General features: G+C 40.4%; 1 protein-coding gene across 4 annotated transcripts in view; it reads right to left on the bottom strand.

Annotated features, from left to right (window-relative positions):
- Window positions 1–4,329: 4,329 nt before the first annotated feature.
- Window positions 4,330–18,658, bottom strand: part of GANC (glucosidase alpha, neutral C) — a 74,006-nt gene continuing 59,677 nt past the window's right edge. For 3 of the 4 annotated variants that reach the window (XM_045067937.1, XM_045067936.1, XM_045067938.1), the window contains 5 exons: window positions 16,186–16,260; window positions 12,881–12,994; window positions 11,319–11,431; window positions 7,543–7,646; window positions 4,330–6,774 (listed from right to left, as the gene is read on the bottom strand). In XM_045067937.1, coding sequence (XP_044923872.1) covers window positions 6,665–6,774; window positions 7,543–7,646; window positions 11,319–11,431; window positions 12,881–12,994; window positions 16,186–16,260 — 516 coding nt within the window. In that variant the 3' untranslated portion in view covers window positions 4,330–6,664. The remainder of the gene's footprint in view (window positions 6,775–7,542; window positions 7,647–11,318; window positions 11,432–12,880; window positions 12,995–16,185; window positions 16,261–18,658) is intronic. The other variant, XM_004751185.3, reaches the window with a different exon arrangement.

Below are 18,658 nucleotides of genomic sequence, written 5' to 3'. Positions count from 1 at the left end.
TTTTATAAATTATCTCTTCTTCAACCAATGGGGAAGCCAAGGCCTGAAGAAATTAAATGACATGGCCAAGATCAGTCAGCTACAGAACCAAGCTCTACCCCAGGTTTTCTGATTTCTAGGGAGGGACTTGAATGTGTAACTAGGACTCCAATAATGTGAGCTAGGCTTAAGATCTCTGGATCCTTGCATATAAGTAGTGAGGGCTCCCCATCCCTTAGCTCTGACTAGAGTGGAATCTAATACCACAGCCCTGCTGGAAAAAACTGTCAAGAAGCAGCTGTCGAATTCTGGCTGGCCTTTCTGTGGCACTGCAGTCTTTTGCGAGGCTGGTCATAAGACAGGCAGATCGGATATCAGATGCCATCCTTTATTTCTCCTAGAATGCTAGTTATATGGACTCCACTGTCTGTGGTTAATATGGTAATCTGTTTCTAGTGGAGTTGCTGGTGGCTTTCTTTGTCCTGGGCTGAAAAGTTATTTTAGTCTGGAGTGCTGCCCCTGGAATTTATATGTAAGGTATTCAGAAGGTTTGATATGTGGAAATCTTATGAGACCAGTGCTCTAATCCCTGAGCTACGGAGCCAGATATGTGGAAATCTTAAAAGCAGAGTGGAAAGGTTGATAACTGTCATAGGAATTTTATGTCCCAGAAGGCTGTTAGGATGGTAAATTATGGGTGAAAAACCATAAAGCTTCAGGTATATGTGTTTTAACTGTGTTTCCACTGCCTATCATTATGATAATCCAATACTGAGAGAGGTATAAAAAAGTGAAAGAGCCCTGCCCACAGACCAAACTCCAGAATTGCAGTCTTCTCTATGGCTGTGGTGATCAGATTCACTGTTTTGTTGTTGTTGTTGTTGAAGGTTTTTATTTATTCATTTGAGAGAGAGAGAGAATGCACGAGCGTTGGAGTGGAGGAGAGAGGCAGAGGGAGAGGGAGAAGCAGACTCCCCACTGAGCAGGGAGCACCACGCAGGCTGATACCAGGACCTGGAGATTAGGACCTGAGCTGAAGGCAGACACTTAGCTGACAGCCATGCAGGCGTCCCAGGATTCACTGGTTTTAGTTGACCAGGACACAGGGCTCAGCACAACTTTAAGACAAACTCTTGGCGACAATCTGTGCTTTATTCTCAAGGGAGCCTTTAGGAGAATGGCCTGATCTGATACTGGCCCTGGTCGTGCTGACACATGGGAGTTCCCCTATTCTGAAGTGAGCTGTGCCCAGAACATAGTCCTATCCATCAATCTCAAGTGCACCCAGCCTCCTTGGACAGAGAATGTCTTGGTATCTAGTCAAACTGGAACCAAATCTTGGATCACTCTTAGGAACCAATTATTTCAGATTTACCAGAGCCAGGATCATCTGGGTAACTCAGATCTGGGAAGAGAAGGATGGTGCTCAAGCCGGCCTTCCAAATGTGTGAAGGACTTTCTCTGGCTCCTGTACGGGTCATCTGCCCTTAATAAATGCCCCCATCAACATGTAAACATGTATCCTGTTTCTTAGTGTGAACCCTCTTGAAGGCTCCTTGGTCAGTTCCTGTTGTCAGGTGAGACCTCCATGGTGACATAGCTGAAAGTGCTGCCATGGCATGGGTATGGAGGGCCAGGGTGAGGCGGGGGCGCCTGGTGCTCAGAGTATGACAGCTCAAGGGCTTTGCAACTTGGTGTGCATTAAATTGAACACAACCCAAGTAAGTTGAAAACAAAGACCTTTTTATTACTTGTTACAGTAAGGAGACAGGAAGATAGCTCTCAGAGTACTGTCTTCCTGTGGGGTTAGTACAAGAAACTTTTATTCGGTGTATTAGGGGGCAGGGCAGGGAGCTTGTATATATATTAAGAAACTTGGGAGATATTCTGTGCTTAGGCACTTTGGGTCAACGGAGCATGCCTAGCAGGTCAACATGCTAGTGCCTACACTGTATACTCAAAAAATGGCAGAAAACAACCCATAGGAGATCTTAATATTATAATAATAAGCTACACTTAACTTTAGGAGAATTCAGGGGGGCTTCTATGGCAGGTCCTCAACTCCAAACTGGCCTAAACTGGCTCATATAAGAGGCATAGCTGGAGAAACACCAAGCTGTGGAGTCTCCTTGGCGGGTTGCTGGCTCTGCTAGACAAAACATTACTTCCCTGTTTTTTTCCTTCACCCTCCTCCCTTCTGCTGATGGCTTTCAGCCCTCAGATCTGAGTAATTCCCCTTTGCATCCCAGCCAAAAAGAGGATGGGATTTGTATTCCTGAAGTAGAGGACTTGGCATGGCCCTGTGCTGCAGGTGAAGAAGACCTTATCTGAGGAACATTCTGAAGTGGTCTGCAGTATTAGAAACAAGGTAGGTTCTTGTATTAACTCAGTTTGTTTCATCCTATTTTATATGCCACAGCTTACAAGCTTTTACAGTGCTAGAAAGCAAACATTTTAAAGTTGTTAGATATTATAGAGATATGGCCCAATTTTTTGTTTCTTAAATAATTTAAAACTTCTAGGAAAGTGGAAAATATAGCATAAAACATTCCTATATACCCTTCACCCAGGTTCTTTAACATTTAAACTCATTTTGCCTTTTTCTGTCGCTGTCTCCTTCTCATACATATATACATTTTCTGAGCCATTTTGAGAGTAAGTTAAAGATACTATGATCCATTATCCTTTAATACTTTAGTATTTCCTAAAAGAAAGGAAATTCTATATAATTATAGTATAACCCTTAAAATTAGGAAAAATAACTATGTAATCAAAAGATGCCATTCAAATTTTGCCAACTGTCCCAATCACACCCTTTATAGGCCCAGATTCCAGCCCAGGATCACACATTTGTTGTAATGTCTCTTTTGTACCCCCCTTCAACCTAGAACATTTCTTCAGACCTCTTTTTCATGAGTACAGAGTACAGGATGTCCCTCTATTTCAGTATTTTGCTGTATGAAAGGGCTATATTTAACCAGCCCCCTGTTAAAGAACACAGCATATTCATAGTTTTCCACGTGTAAATCACACTGCAGTTAGTAGCTCTGAGCAATTTATCTGATTTTTCTGAAGTGGAATTGCTGGGTTAGACTCTACAGATTTAAAGTTTTGGCACTATTGCCAGATATACATCCTGAAAGATTGTACTTATTTATAATTTCATCAGTGATAGAGGAGAATGACTACTCCCCACACCAGCATTAGCACTGGACATTTTCACTCTTCTTCATCTTGGCCAGTCAGGAAAAAGAAAAAAAAAAAAAAACTTATGGGGCCCTTGGATGGCTCAGGTCATGATCAGGGTCCTGGGATCGAGCCTGCTTCTCCCTCTGCCCCTGCCCCCTGCTCATGATCTCTCTCTCACTCTCTCTTTCTCCCAAATAAGTAAAATCTTTTAAAAAATTCATTTCTTTGATTATCAATGAGGCTGAGCACCCTTCATGCTTGTTTTGTCTATTTTACTTTATTTTGCAAATTAACTTTGCCTGTTTTTCTGTTGGGCAGTTTCTGATTTTAAACTAATTTGTCAACTCATTCCTTGGTATTGAAGCCTTAAGTAAAGACACATTATGCATTTGAGAGCTTTGTTTCAACCTCTGTGGATATTATTCAAATTCTTACATGAAATCCTATTTCCTGAGTAAACATGTCAAGAATTACCCACAAGGTAACTGAACACCTGTAGGTCAACTCCCCCCGATACAGTGCTCTGGGGCACAGCTGTAGGAACAGGAGGTGGGGGAAGGGGGAGAAGCAGTAAGGACAGAGAACAATTAACACCTAGACTATTTCTTTCCACTCACTGTCTCTAGGTGACTGTTTCAGTATCATTCTGGGTCAAGGTAGAGCAGTTTACCACTAATTTACTAGTTCTTACTCATTCCTTCCCTCCCAAATATTTAACATGGAAGAATACATGCAATAAATATTAATCTAAAGATAGGTCTTAATTATTCAACTTTAAATGCTATTAAAAGCCATCACTTACATTAGGTAAAGTACCCCATTTTCAGGTTCTTACTGTAGGTTGCTAAGGGAAGTATGAAGCTGGGAAATACTGCTTCAGCTAATGTCGCTTTCCTCCTTTCTCCTGAATTGCAAAACTTACAGAAATAGCAGAGAATCTGCAAATGTCTGTGTGAGCCTATATGTGGTGCAAAGCCCAAATCTCAAATGATATCAGAAAACATGTCCACAAGAAAATGCACAAGGTCTACTATGTCTACAGGGAAGAATCCTGTCAAAAAAGTAAATCAGAAACAAATACATTCAGTTCTCATTTTTTAATCAACCAAATCCACCAGTTAACCACTTGTAGCCAATAGTTACTGAAAGCCAAGTGTCAGCTGCCCTGAAAAACAGGAGACAAATATAACAAGCTCTTTATTTTATTTGATTTTGTTTATTATTTGACAGAGAGAGAGAGAGAGCACAAGTAGGCAGGGAGGCAGGCAGAGGGAGAGAGACAAGCAGGCTCCTCACCAAGCAAGGAGCCCGATGTGGGACTCAATCCCAGGACCGCGGGATCATGACCTGAGCCGAAGGCACATGCTTAACTGACCGAGCCTCCCAGGCATCCCAAATATAACATGCTCTTAACGAACATACAATCTAGGGGAGAAACAAGATAGACAAGACTGAAACATTAAGGGGCCATCCCTGAGAAGGTGAAGTAGAACACACATTTTAAGTGGAGCAACAGTTTAGAGATGGGCAAAAACACTGCTCATGGGAACAGGGGCACGGGACTGTTAGGGGAGTTAGAAAGGCTTAATGGAACAGTGGCTTTGAGTCGGGCCTGAAGGGATGGTAAGATTTGCACAGGCTGGGGGGAAGGTGGTGGCTATCAGGGCCCAGAGAACACAAGGCACAGAGGTGGCAGTCAGCAAGTTTCTCAGTGAAGGACATGTGAAAATGTGCATTGATTGAGGCATGCTGAGGACACAAGGCTGCCCCACAGATGCTGTGTCGGGCAGGAGGGTCACCAGCAGCTCCAGAACAGCAGGAACCATGAGGGACTAGTGTGTTGTAATATTCTAGCCCATGCCAAACCATACTGGAGCCTAAAAGAAAGGAAACCTCAATAATACCTTGATTTTAAAATCTTGATATTTTGTTCATTATTTTTTGCATTAATTTTGATTTTTAAAAATATTGCATTAAAATATCATTTGTTTGGATGATTGCATTTTTCCGTACCCCCTTACATTTTTTGCTCAAGGCAGGTACCTCGCTTATCTCACCCCCATCACAGCCCTGTGTTCTATTTCTGAAGTTCAGTGGTGGGAACATGGGTATTAATTTTATTTTCAATTATAAGCTACAGCTTACTCATGCTACAAATATTCTGTGGCTAGTAAACAGCACTTAATAAAAACAACTGAGATAAATTAGGATTTTAAGAAGATGAATTATGAACTTTGAAGCCTAAAAAGCACAACAGGGAAAAGAATCCTTTGTGCTTCTGAGTCGATCTTTAGGGGAGAGTAACTCTCTGTTGCTGCAGTGTATGAAGTGCAAGCAGAAAAGGGTTGTTTTGCTCACGTCTAAGTGGGTGAAAGGTGAAAGACATCCTTTGGACCAAAGCAAACCTCTTTACACTCGGTGTGGTTTCCAGGGAGATGCTGCAGATGTGCCCAAAAAAGTAAAAAAACAAGACTGGACGATTCGGTGATAGTTTCTGTTCATTCCTATGGGTTTGCTTCTACCCTTTTCCACCCTGGTGTGTGTCCTGGAAGGCTGATCTATACAGACTACATCAGCTTCTGAGAAGGGTCAGCCATTTGGGACCCTGGACAGGAAATTGGAGGGGAAGAGAGTCAGACTGGAATATTCATCCTGCTTCTCATTCTTCCTGCCTGTGAGGTCGCTGCAGGCTCAACTCAAGGCCAGAACCTCAGTGAGACTGCCCTCTTTACACAGTTCTCTCGATTCCAGTAACCCTCTTCCCTTCAGGCCTGGGCACTGCCAAACCCTTGTGGTTTCCTATGCCCTGCCCACAACTTTGCAAATAGTCCCGTTCATTATTAAATTGCCCAGTTGGAATGTGTCATCTATTTCTGGCGGGGGGGGGAGGAGGGTACCAGAGGCTGCTGTCCACTTGGAGACAGGTCTTGAGTAACTCAGCTGCTGTAGCCCTCCTGACTCTGCAGCATGGCCCGAGGCAAGCTTCCACAAACGGGCCATACAAGGTGGGCTTGGCCCACATCCCACATACATGAGACCCATCCAGAGGTACCTGGCTGGCTCAGCTGGTACAGTACGTGACTCTTGATCTTAAGGTTGTGAGTTTGAGCCCCCACTGAAGATAGTTTCCTTAAAATGACAACCACCACTACCAAACAACAAACCAATCAGCTGTCCTCAAAGAGAAGCTACTCATTGGGCCATAGCATTTACCACAGCGCCATGGTTCAAGAAGCAGAGGAAGATTAATGAACTCTATAAATGTCTCAGGGCTATCTGCATCGAGGAAAAGTAGTAGTGTTTGACACAGAGAGTGTAACTAGTGCCTCTAAAAATGCAAAACCTGAAATCTATTCTCATTAGTAAACCAATGATCAAGAAGGACACTTTTTAGCCAAAGAAGTCAATTAGCATGCAGCACAGATCTCAGAAAAGGTCAAGGGCAAAGCTGAAAGGTGCAGGCTGCTTCCCACGCTTGCCCCAGTGCACCACACCGTCATTGGACATGGACGTCCCAGTCAGCGCCGATGTTCAGTGAGAGCTTCTCCAGCTGCAGGGTGGCCATCTGGGCACAATAGGTAAAAGCCACAGGCTCATCTTTACCATCTAAATATCAAGACAGTAACAGGAAAAGTTTGATGAATATCTAGGAGAGAAAAATCTTTCCTCTGAATCTATAATATTTCTGACTCGGTCATAAAACCTGATACCCCACCTAGGAGAATCCAACTTAATATAGCACTTTTACGCATGGATGTCCATGAATTTTTTTTTAATTAAAAAAAAATTTTTTTAAAACTTCTTAGAAAAAAGACACTTTATAATGACAAAGGCAAAACCTTATTCTTTTCACTCCCTCGGAAAAATTGTAGCTTCGGAACAGAAAGCCACAGCGGAACAGTTTCCACATAAACCATTGTCTCCCGTCTTTGGCTGAATTTTTTAAACATTAAACACTCCATCATTTTGAATGCAAGACTGGTTGAAAGGAAATTGTAAGGAACAAAGTGATTTACCTAAGAAATTCAGTAGGTAAGAAATGATACAGCCTTTTAAGAAACTCCATAAACATGGGTAGGATTCTCTGGGGCTTCAGCTATCTACAGTTAAAAATACATTCAGAGAAGCTACAATATTTATTTCAAGGCCCAAATAATTTCCCTTAGAAAAATATCCACAGCTTACAGTTCGCAGAAGGCCCAGTTGATGAGGAGAAGCAGGATCGTCTTGCTCCCTCTAGTTACTAGTATATTTGACCTCCATCAGAAAGTGCAGGGTCCACCTGGCTAAGTGTGCTATATCAGTGTTAGGACTAATCATTTCTTTGCGGCAGATACTTCCATGTTTATAAAAACAAATGACCTATTTCCTCACCAGATGAACGGATAGTCACAGAAGATGGCTGTTTCCTGAGGCCTAGGACAAAGATCTGCTCCACCACACACTTGCTGGGATAATGACCTCTTTTGTCAGCACAACTGGAGTAGATAAAAATGGTGTTAGGAAAATGAAAGAAATAAGAATTTGTACTGGTTATTAGGTCAATATCCTAGCCTTGGGAGTTCCCCTCCCACCTCTCCCTATGGAGGCCTGAACCATAAGGCTGTCATGTTTATCAGGATGAAGGGATGGAAACAAACGATTCCCTGTGCCAAGGAATGCCTAACCAGTAGACAAGCCAGTCTCCTTTTAACAAGCCATTTGGAGAGAAACTACCTAAGGACACTGAAGTCTCAAATGTGACTTGGACACTGCAATCAGATTTTAAGAAATCAGATACTTAATGTAATTGCTAAATGGGTGGATAAATGGGACTAATCAGAGCTTAAATTGAATTCTTTTTTATTTTTTAAAGAGTGAAGAACAGGAAGATGGAGACGATAAGGAAGAAGGTTCATAGAGTGATTGAAAAATACTTCAGGGAAATTCCAGACCAAGATGGCAACATTTAAGAGGCCCCCAAATTTCCTTCCTCCCATGGATGCACTGAATGTAAAGCTACATGTGGAGCAATTCCCTTTTAGTGATACAGAAACTAGCCGAGTAACTCTTGTATATCAGGTGACTGAGGAAATAGCCACATCAAATCACGTAGGAAAGGCTGAAACACATGGTAACCTCTACCCCAACCAGGAGAGTGCCATACTGTTGGGAGGGGAACTCCCAACTCCCAACTTCTCTCTGAGAAGAGTGAAAAGTTTGGACAACACTCCTATTGCCCCAGTTTTAAGGCCCCCATCTGAGGTATGGACCCCCAACCAATCAGTAATTAAGTGTATTTGAACTAAATTCTCCAATCAATAGAGACAGAGTTGCTGAATGGTTACGAAGTCAAGACCCAACTATATGTTGCCTATAAGAGACCCACTTCAGCCTTAAGGACACATACAGACTGAAAGTGAAGGTATGGAAAATGATATTCCATGGAAATGGAGACTGGAAAAAAAAAAGTAGGGATAGCTAATATTTATAATAGACAAAACAGATTTTATGCCAGAAATTGTAATTATAGACAACAAAGATTGTTATATAATGGGACAATTCACTAAGAGGATATATAACACTTGTAAATATTTATGCACCCAATATCAGAGCACCTAAATATAGAAAGCAGGTATTAGTAGGTCTGAAGGTTGAAATAGATGGCAATAGAGTAATAGCAGGGGACTTCAATACCCCCACTTTTAACAATGGATAGATCATCCAGACAGAAAATCAGTAAGGAAAACTTGAACTTAAACTGCATGTTAGACCAGATAAATTTAACAGATATATATATATAGAACATTCCATTCAACAGCAGGAAAATTCATATTGCTTTCAAGAGCACATGGAACATTGCCAGGATATGTTAGACTAAAAACAAGTATTAACAAATTTAAAAAGACTGAAAGTATATCAAGCATCTTTTATGACCATAATGGTAGGAGCGTAGATACCAATTATAAGAAGAAAACTGGAAAATTCACAAATATATGGAGACTAAATAACATGCCCCTAAATAACCAGTGGGCCAAACAAAAAATCAAAAGGAAAATAAGATATCTTAGACAAATTAAAATGGAAACACAATATATAAAAACTTACGGGATGCAGCAAAAGCAATTCTAAGAGGGGAGTTTATAGCAATAGATGCCTACATTAAGAAAAAAAATCTTAAATAATCTACCCTTATATCTCAAGGAGCTACAAACTCCTTGAGGACAAACTAAGGCCAGAGTTACTAAGAGGAAGGAAATAACAAATATCGGAGTGAAAATAAATGGAACAGAGGCTGAAAAGATCCATAGGAATGATCAATGAAACTAAGAACTAGTTTAAAAAAAAATAAAATAGACAAATATTTAGCTAGACTCACCAACAAAAAAAGAAAGAGGACTCAAAATCAGAAACAATATCATTGTATGTTTACTATACTGGAATTTAAATTAAAAAATCAGGACTGAAAGAGATGTTACATTTGATACCTCAGAAATCCTAAGGATCATAAGAAATTACTATGAACAATTACACACCAATAAATTGGATAAACCAGAGAAATGGATAAATTCCTAGAACATACAACCTGCCAATACTGGAATCATGAAGGAATAGAAAATCTGAACAGACCAATTACTAGTAAGGATACAGAATCCGTAAACAAAAAACTGCCAACAAAGCAAAGTCCAGGACCAGATGGCTTCACTGTTGAATTCTATCAAACATTTTAAAGAATCTCAATCCTTTTCAAATTCTTCCAAAAAATGGAACACTTCCAAATAGATCTTATGAGGGCAGCATTACCTTGATACTAAAGCTAACAAGGATAGTACAAGAAAAGAAAATTATAGGCCAATATTCTTTTTTTAAAAAAAGATTTTATTTATTTATTTGTCAGAGAGACAGACAGAGAGAGAGAGAGCGTGCGCAAGAGCGAGCACAGGCAGACAGAGTGGCAGGCAGAGACAGAGAGAGAAGCAGGCTCCCTGCCGAGCAAGGACCCCGATGTGGGACTCGATCTGAGGATGCCGGGATCATGACCTGAGCAGAAGGCAGCCACTTAACCAACTGAGCCACCCAAGCGTCCTGAGGCCAAAATTCTTGATGAACACCGATGAAGAATTCCTTAACAGAGGACCACACACCATGATCAAGTATTATTTATTTCTGGGATCCAGAGATGCTTCAACATAGGCAAATCAATAAATTTGATATATTACATTAACAAAAAGGATAAAAATAATATGATTATTTCCGCAGGCATAGGAAAAGCACTTGACAAAATTCAACATCCTTTCATGATAAAAATTCTAAAAAAATTGGGTACAGAAAGAATGTACCTCAGGGTGCCTGGATGGCTCAGTGGGTTAAGTGTCCAACTCTTGATTTCATCTCAGGGCATGATCTCAGGGTCATGAGATCCAGCCCAACATCCGGCTCCATGCTGAGTGTGGAGCCCACTTAAGATTCTCTGTCTCCCTTTCCCTCTGCCCCTTCCCACTCCCATGCTCGTGTTTTATCCCCCTAAAAAAAAAAAAGAAAGAAAAAAGAAAGAATGTACCTCAACTTAATAAAAGTTGTCTATGACAAGCCCACAACTAACATCTCAATGGGGAAAACTGAATCAAGGTCAGAAACAGGAAAAGGATGCCCACTTCTCACCATTTTTGTTTAACATTGTATTGGACATCTTAGCGAGAACAATTAGGTAAGAAAAAGAAATAAAAGATATCTAAGTCAGAGAGGAAGAAATAAAATTGTTTGTATTTGCAAATGGAAATAGGGAGAAGCTGGTAAAAGGGTACAAATTTTCGGTTATAAGATGAATAAGGTCTGAGTATCTAATGTATAATATGGGGACCACAGTTGACAGTACTATATTGTATGCCTGAAATTTGCCAACAGAGTAGAAAAAAAAAAGTATGAGAGGTGATGGATGAGTTACTTAACTTGATGGTGGGATTCCTTTTATAGCATATACATATAGTGAATCACCGTGTTGTACACTTTAAATATATTACCACTTTACTTGTCAATTATTTAGTGAAGCTGAAGAAAAGTACTCCACAAATGGCTTTCATCATTAATTTCTTTAAATAGTACCTTAAGATATTAGCTGTTTTTGAGGATCACATATTTAAGAAAGCACACGGCTTTTTAGCTGCCATTACCTGTTCATCAAAACTCCTGACAAGAATGAAAACTTCCTGTGCAAGAATTGCTTCTGGTGGAGGTACTGGAACGAATGACCATCGTCAAGATAGAATTCACCCACGGCAGAATCCTGGAGATTGAATCATAGAGAACATGTTTATATAATAGCTTACTAGGAAAAGAATGTCATCCACTAAAGGGACTAAAATAATTTGTGAAAAATTTTATTAAAAAATTAATATTCAAGCTGTACAATGTAGTCATATAAATATGTACATTCAATACCAATTAGTGAAATAATATGCATAAGGAAGTCACGTAAGAGGAGCTCAGAAAGTTAGATCTTGTTGAAAAAAATTTAAACTACAAAATATGGCCAGTGGCATAGGTGGCTTCTTTGAAAATACTATCCTAGAATGTGATGACAGGTCAAGAAAAGTTCCCAGAATGAACCTAAAGTTAAAAAGATTTAGTATATAACAGATGAGATCAGCTATTTTTATCTTTATCCTCCATTTAGAGGATAGCATCTAGTTACTACTTCCTTTCAGAGGACCCCTTTGGCAAGTTAAACAAAGGCACAGCACTCCATATGGCTGTTTATTAATCATTGACAGTGCTTGATGTGCTATGGATCTCTTGTATTTATTATGTGGTCTGAGATTTGTAATTTGGCCCAAAAAGAATGTCTAAGTGAAACAGATGGAAGAGCAAGTTTAATTATTCTATATTTGCATAAGAGTATGAATTTATGTTCAGTTCTGTAGAAGAGTAAGAGTTTGTGTTGGTATTATAAGGGGGCAAATGGATAGGATGGGAGTCTGCTATAGGTTTCATTTGGCTCAAAAGATCTTCTAAAAGGACATACAAATTCTGGATCCTTCTGAGCTTTACCCCAGAAGATTTTAGTTGTTTGAGCCAGCTGATGAGAACAGAAGTCATTGTGTGGGGTTGTTGTTCCTGAAATGCTGCAGATACTGTCATCCTTTTATAGGAGACGGACTTTTAGGGCTAATCCATTTGGCAGGCTGACTAGGCCCAATGGGCATTTGGTCCAGTGGTAATCAAGGCCAAGCTGCAGGGCACCAAGGGTCACAGTGTCCCAGAGGAAACTTCTATCATTTCTAATTCTTGGAGTTCTCTCTCTCTCTTTTTTTTTTTTTAATTAAAGATTTTTATTTATTTATTTGACAGACAGAGATCACAAGTAGGCAGAGAGGCAGGCAGAGAGAGATGGGGAAGCAGGATCCCTGCCAAGCAGAAAAACTGATGTGGGGCTTGATCCCAGGACCCTGGGATCATGACCTGAGCCAAAGGCAGAGGCTTTAACCCACTGAGCCACCCAGGTGGCCCTAATTCTTGGAGTTCTCTTAAGAAAAATTCCAGGAAAGGCAGACAAGCTGGACAATGATTCAGAAATGATTCAAAACTTTGATTTATAGAAAAACATCAGGAGCACCTGTTCCATCACTGGGGCTTATTATTTTTACATAGTGTTCCATACTCAAAAGACCACTACTCCTATGAATTGATAAAGTAATAACGAATGAGATGTGTAAAGGTAACATCTTCCAAATACCTTAGTGCTTAGAGCCACCCGGAGTCCATATGGGGAATTGGTCATGTAGCCTGTGGATTTTCCTACAGTCGTCTTTATTGGTACTATACTTCCACCTCGCTGAAATACCGGTATCTATAACAGAACAATACTCTCAGGGAAGGAGTAGTCATAAAAAGCGATTTCAATGTAGAATCTAAAAATATTTCATTGCATGAGATTCCCATTCTTTGCAAGTATACACTCAGAGGCAAAAAAAATCTGTGAGCATAGAGATGGAAAATATGGAACTGATAGCATTAAATGTAAAAGAGTTCAAAGATTAAAAATTGTCCATTTTTTAATTATCAGGGAAACTTTTCACCCTTCATCAATTTGTTATCTATTCTGCCTATACTATCAGTAGTTCCTATTTGGTATTTTACATTTTCTTTTCTTTTCAAAAGATTTTATTTATTTATTTGACAGAGATCACAAGTAGGCAGAGCAGCAGGCAGAGAGAGAGGAGGAAGCAGGCTCTCTGCTGAGCAGAGAGCCCAATGTGGGGCTCGATCCCAGGACCCTGGGATCATGACCTGAGCCGAAGGCAGAGGCTTTAACCCACTGAGCCACCCAGGTACCCCTGGTATTTTTTAATTTTCTTGTCAACACAATACACATGTTTATTTCTAGGGCCCTGTTAAGGAGTGAGTTTTTGTGCCCGTTTAAGTAGGCCCACATATATGTGCGTATGCATATAAAATATTATGATTTCTTTGTTTCAGAGAGATGACTCTGTCCTTACTATGGTTTATACCCTTCCTGCTCCCTGCTTCCCTGAATCACCAGGATGATGGACTCAATTCTGAGAGTAAATTTGTGAAACTTCTGTTGTAGAAGCCACCAAAGTAGAAGACACATGAAGTAACTCTAAGCACAGTGTTATAGGTATGGCCCATACCTATGGTTCTTCTGGAATGGGATTCCTGCAAGGAAAGCCCAGTAAATTTCCTGGGTCCCCATTCAGTCCTCTGCAAGGAAGCTCTTTGAATCATATGGGGGCTTGTACTTCGTTCTGAGTAAAGTACAAGAGGGAAAAAAGTACAAGAGTATAAATGAAGGTGGGAGTGAAGGTGGAGTAGTTAAGATGTCCACCCTCTGCTTGATTCATAGTTCGCAGCAAGAAATAATGCACATTTATCTTTCCCTCATCAACCAATCACTTCTTTTCTTTTTTTCCCAAAGACCAAGGTTGTAAGTTAGCACAGTATGGGCTGTGAAGTGGGAGTGCAGCTGACCTGGGGTCTTATCTGCCACAATCTAACCACAACCTTGAACAAGTAATTGAACTTCTCAGAATGCAGGTTCTTCACCAGTAAGCACGAAGGACTGAAGTAGATGAATGTTAAGGTCTTTTTTTAAATCTGAAAGTTGACATCTGAAATTGTTTTATTATGGAGATCATACTACTGATAACAGCTTTAAAAAATAATGTCAATATATCTTTATTAATTTGAACACTACTTAAGGCCTGCAGCATTGGTTGTGATTTAGTGGCAAGAGCACACTTCCCTTCGCAGGTTCAGTCTTGATGGGCCCCCTTGACTCTACTGTCGTTAACTGACAGCCTTCCCTTGGGTATAGAGGGCCAGCCAGGGTTACAACTGAAAACTCAGGTTTTATGACTTGGTCCTACAGGAGGACATTCTGTATGGTGTGTGTGATAAGCACCATTTTTATTCTGCTTTTAGTGTTATTATTTTTCTTTTTTTAAAATTTATTTTCAGTGTAGCAGTATTCATTGTTTTTGCACCACACCCAGTGCTCCATGCAATCTGTGCCCTCTCTAATAACCACCACCTGGTTCCCCCAACCTCCCACTCCCCACCCCTTCAAACCCCTCAGATTGTTTTTCAGAGTCCATAGTCTCTCATGGTTCACCTCCCCTTCCAATTTCCCTCAACTCCCTTCTCCTCTCCATCCCCCATGTCCTCCACGTTATTTGTTATGCCCCACAAATAAGTGAAACCATATGATAATTGACTCTCTCTGCTTGACTTATTTCACTCAGCATAATCTCTTCTAGGACCGTCCATGTTGCTACAAAAGTTGGGTATTCATCCTTTCTGATGGAGGCACAATACTCCATAGTGTATACGGACTCCATCTTCCTTATCCATTCGTCCATTGAAGGGCACCTTGGTTCTTTCTACAGTTTGGCGACCTGGCCATTGCTGCTATAAACATTGGGGTACAGATGGCCCTTCTTTTCACTACATCTGTATCTTTGGGGTAAATACCCAGTAGTGCAATTGCAGGGTCATTAGGAAGCTCTATTTTTAATTTCTTGAGGAATCTCCACACTGTTCTCCAAAGTGACTGCACCAACTTGCATTCCCACCAACAGTGTGAGAGGGTTCCCCTTTCTCCACATCCCCTCCAACACGTGTTTCCTGACTTGCTAATTTTGGCCATTCTAACTGGCGTAAGGTGGTATCTCAATGTGGTTTTAATTTGAATCTCCCTGATGGCTAGTGATGATAAGCATTTTTTTTTCTTAGACATACAAATAGAAATATATGGAGAAGAGTTGTTTGTCCTTGATGTTTCATACTGTGAAGTCAGGCTATATGCTGATACTTTTTTCTCATGTTTCCATGGCGTTATTGGTATAATTTGCATGCCCTACAACTCATCTATTTAAGGTGTACAATTAAATGTTTTTTGAGTATATTGAGAGCCATGCACCTGTTACCACAATCAATTTTAAATCATTTTCATCATCCCCAAAAGAAACCTTGTACCCATTAGCATTAATTTGCCATTGCTCCCAAACTCTCTCCCTTCCTCAGCCCTATGCAACCCCTCATCTATTTTTTGTCTATGTGGTGTTATCCAGAACACTAATGTCCCTGGTTCCTTCTATGTAGGCACATGTTATGGACTAAATGTCTGTGTCCCCACCCCCAAATTCCTATGTCGAAGCCCGAACCATCAATGTGACTGTATTTGGAGATAGGGCCTTTAAAGAGATAATTAAGGTTAAATAAAGTCAGAGAGTGGGGCCTTAATCTGATAGGATTAATGTCTATAAGAAGAGAAATAAGAGAACTCACTCTCTCCCTCTGCCATATGAAGACACAGCAAGAAGGTGGCTGCCTATATGTCAGGAAGAGAGTCCTCACTAGGAGCAAAATTGTTGGCACCTTAATCTGGGACATCTAGCCTCCAGTACTGTGAGAAAACAAACTTCTGTTGGTTAAGCCACCATATCTGTGGTAGTTTATTATGGCAGCAGAAGGTAAAAATGCACAACAGGTAAAAATGACAGCCTGAAAATTACTTACAGTGTCTAAGGCTACCTGGACCTTCACAGTACGTGCTCCTTCCCAATGAGCAAATGTTTTAGAGTCATACCAGACCTGAAAAGGAAGAGACCCTAATGAAAAAGAGTATAAGAGCAACTCTGCTCACAATTTCATTATTTAGCGAAGCATTCATTTTACCTGGATTTTGAATAACTGCAAGGCTAAAATAAGTATAGTTTTAAAAAAATCTTGAGTAGAAGTTAGGAAGGACATATATTTTTAAGAAGATCCCAAAGGACTAACCTAGTACTGTGATGGATTAAGTTCACTAAAAGGCCATTCATTTGTCCATCTGTCCATCCAGAAGTTATTTGTCCAACAACCTACCACATGCCCAGCACTGCTAGGCATGCATGAGTGAACAGAAAGACAGACTTCCTGCCCTCACGGATTTTATTATAGTCTGGTCATCTCATAAACTTAATGCATCTAGAGTAAAAAAGATGATGGAAGAAAGAAAAAGCAGTAACAAAGAAGAAGAACACACTGTAAGCAAATAAATTACAAATGAGGCAGGAGGAAAGGAAAGTGTCAGAGAAGGAAATAGATCCAGGAGAAAGACAAATGGAAACTTGGATCACTACCATAGTTATTTTTTAGCACAGTTCAATTCATGGAGGAAGTTCAAATTCTTATCTGGGATCCTAATCAAGGCGGTTTAGTTGCTTTAGTACCCAAAAGGTCCAACAAAGTAATTTGATAGGATAAATCCTTAAGACACCACCAATAGCAGTAGCATGGAAACAAAAACCTCTTTTTCTCTCTTTCAGCCCAGTATGATTTCTGGCAGCCACAGTCTATTTCACAAGGTCACCTCCTGGGATTACCATATCCTTTCTAGAGCTCCCGTCCTGCGGTGAAGGTGAGAGGACTGTGGCCTATCGCCAGCCCCAGTGACTCTCAGTTCAACAGGATCTACCCCACCTTGTCTCTATGTATTATCCTTGGCTAGATCCAATTTGCCAATGTTTTGTCAAGGATTTCTGTGTCTGTGTTTATGGGGGATATTGTCTTAGCTTTCTTTTCTTACAAGGTCTTTCATTTGACAAATTCTAGTAGCTTTAGATAGAGTAGTGAGAATGAAAGGTAAAACAAACTGAATTAAGTAAGATTTTGAGATTACCTGTCTACCATTTCCAGAACTAACTAGAGTAATTAGAATAAGAGGTATATGTATAGGGTGTGTCCTCTGGTGCTATATACAAAGGGTAAAACTTGGAAGGGTCGGAAGGCTTCCAAGGGAAGCCTTGGAAGGGTAAAACTGGCATAAAGTCCTATGTAGATCAGACCTAGTGCTCAGTCACCAAGCTCCTCAGTAAGTACGTACAGAAGGCTTACTATCTGTCAGGTACCTGTCTAGATGCTGGGGATAGAGAGTGAATGTAATAGAGGAAAATCACCTAAGAAGCCCTTAAGAAGCTAATGTTCTAATGGGGGAGAAAGGTCATCAGCAAAACATATCAGTAAATACCACGAATGTTAAAGATGTTAGGTTCTGTGGGAAAAATGAAGGATGATGTGGGCCTAGACAGTGGGAGTGGTCTGTAATCTTAACTAGGTAGTCAGGGAAGGCCTCACTGAGAAAAATCTATTTGAGCAAAGGCTTCAAGTAGAGGGAATGGGCCATCTAGAAAAATGGGGGAAGAGTGACAATGAGGGGCTGTAGGTAGCCCCCTTGCACAGTGTGATGTGATACTAGCTAACTGGTGAAGTAAAAATATGGCAAGAAATAGCTTGGCTCATCTCCCTAGGGTTTTGAAGATATGAGAGAACAATCACAGAACACTTTGGGAAACAGTGTTGAACGAATGTATTATACAGTCATTGCAGTGTTCTTGCAATGATGATCATTAATAAAAAGTTTTTGTTAAATTAATTTAAAAATTCATTTGTGGCTATGTCAGAAGGAGAGCTAGCTCTTCTTAATGCAAGCCTACTGCTTTGTTAAAATTGACTTGAGAAATTCTCAGTGAACTGCTAGGCAGGACAATTTATTTAGATGTTGTTGTATTTGACCTTTTTCTCAGATTTTTACTTGGTGGTGGAACCTTTATCTTCATCTTAGATGAGGGGGAGCCCTCATCTAAGAACTACACATTACTGGAGAAACCAAGAGGGAAGAACATAATTGATGAACATTCTGGCAAAAAGCCTGGATATCATCCTATCAGTAAAGACAAGTGTACTGGGCTGAATGGTGGCCCCTCCAAAAGTTATACACACTTCTTAATACTGGGAAGGAGTGAATATAACTTTCTATGGTAGCAAATTTGATTAAATTAAGGATCTCAAGATTAGAAGGTTATCTGGGATTATGCAGGTGGGTCCTGAATGTCATCATAAGTGTCCTAATAAGAGAAACAGAAGAGGAGACACAGACATACAGAGGAGAAGGCGTGTGAAGACAGAGGCACAGAATGGAGTGATGTGATGTGGCTACAGAGCCAGGAAC

Source organism: Mustela putorius, unplaced genomic scaffold (genome assembly GCF_011764305.1).
Source record: "Mustela putorius furo isolate JIRA1106 unplaced genomic scaffold, ASM1176430v1.1 tig00003898_pilon_pilon_pilon, whole genome shotgun sequence".
Classification (NCBI taxonomy): domain Eukaryota; kingdom Metazoa; phylum Chordata; class Mammalia; order Carnivora; family Mustelidae; genus Mustela; species Mustela putorius.
Note: the sequence above shows the minus strand (reverse complement) of the source record. Positions and strands in the feature narration are given on the sequence as shown.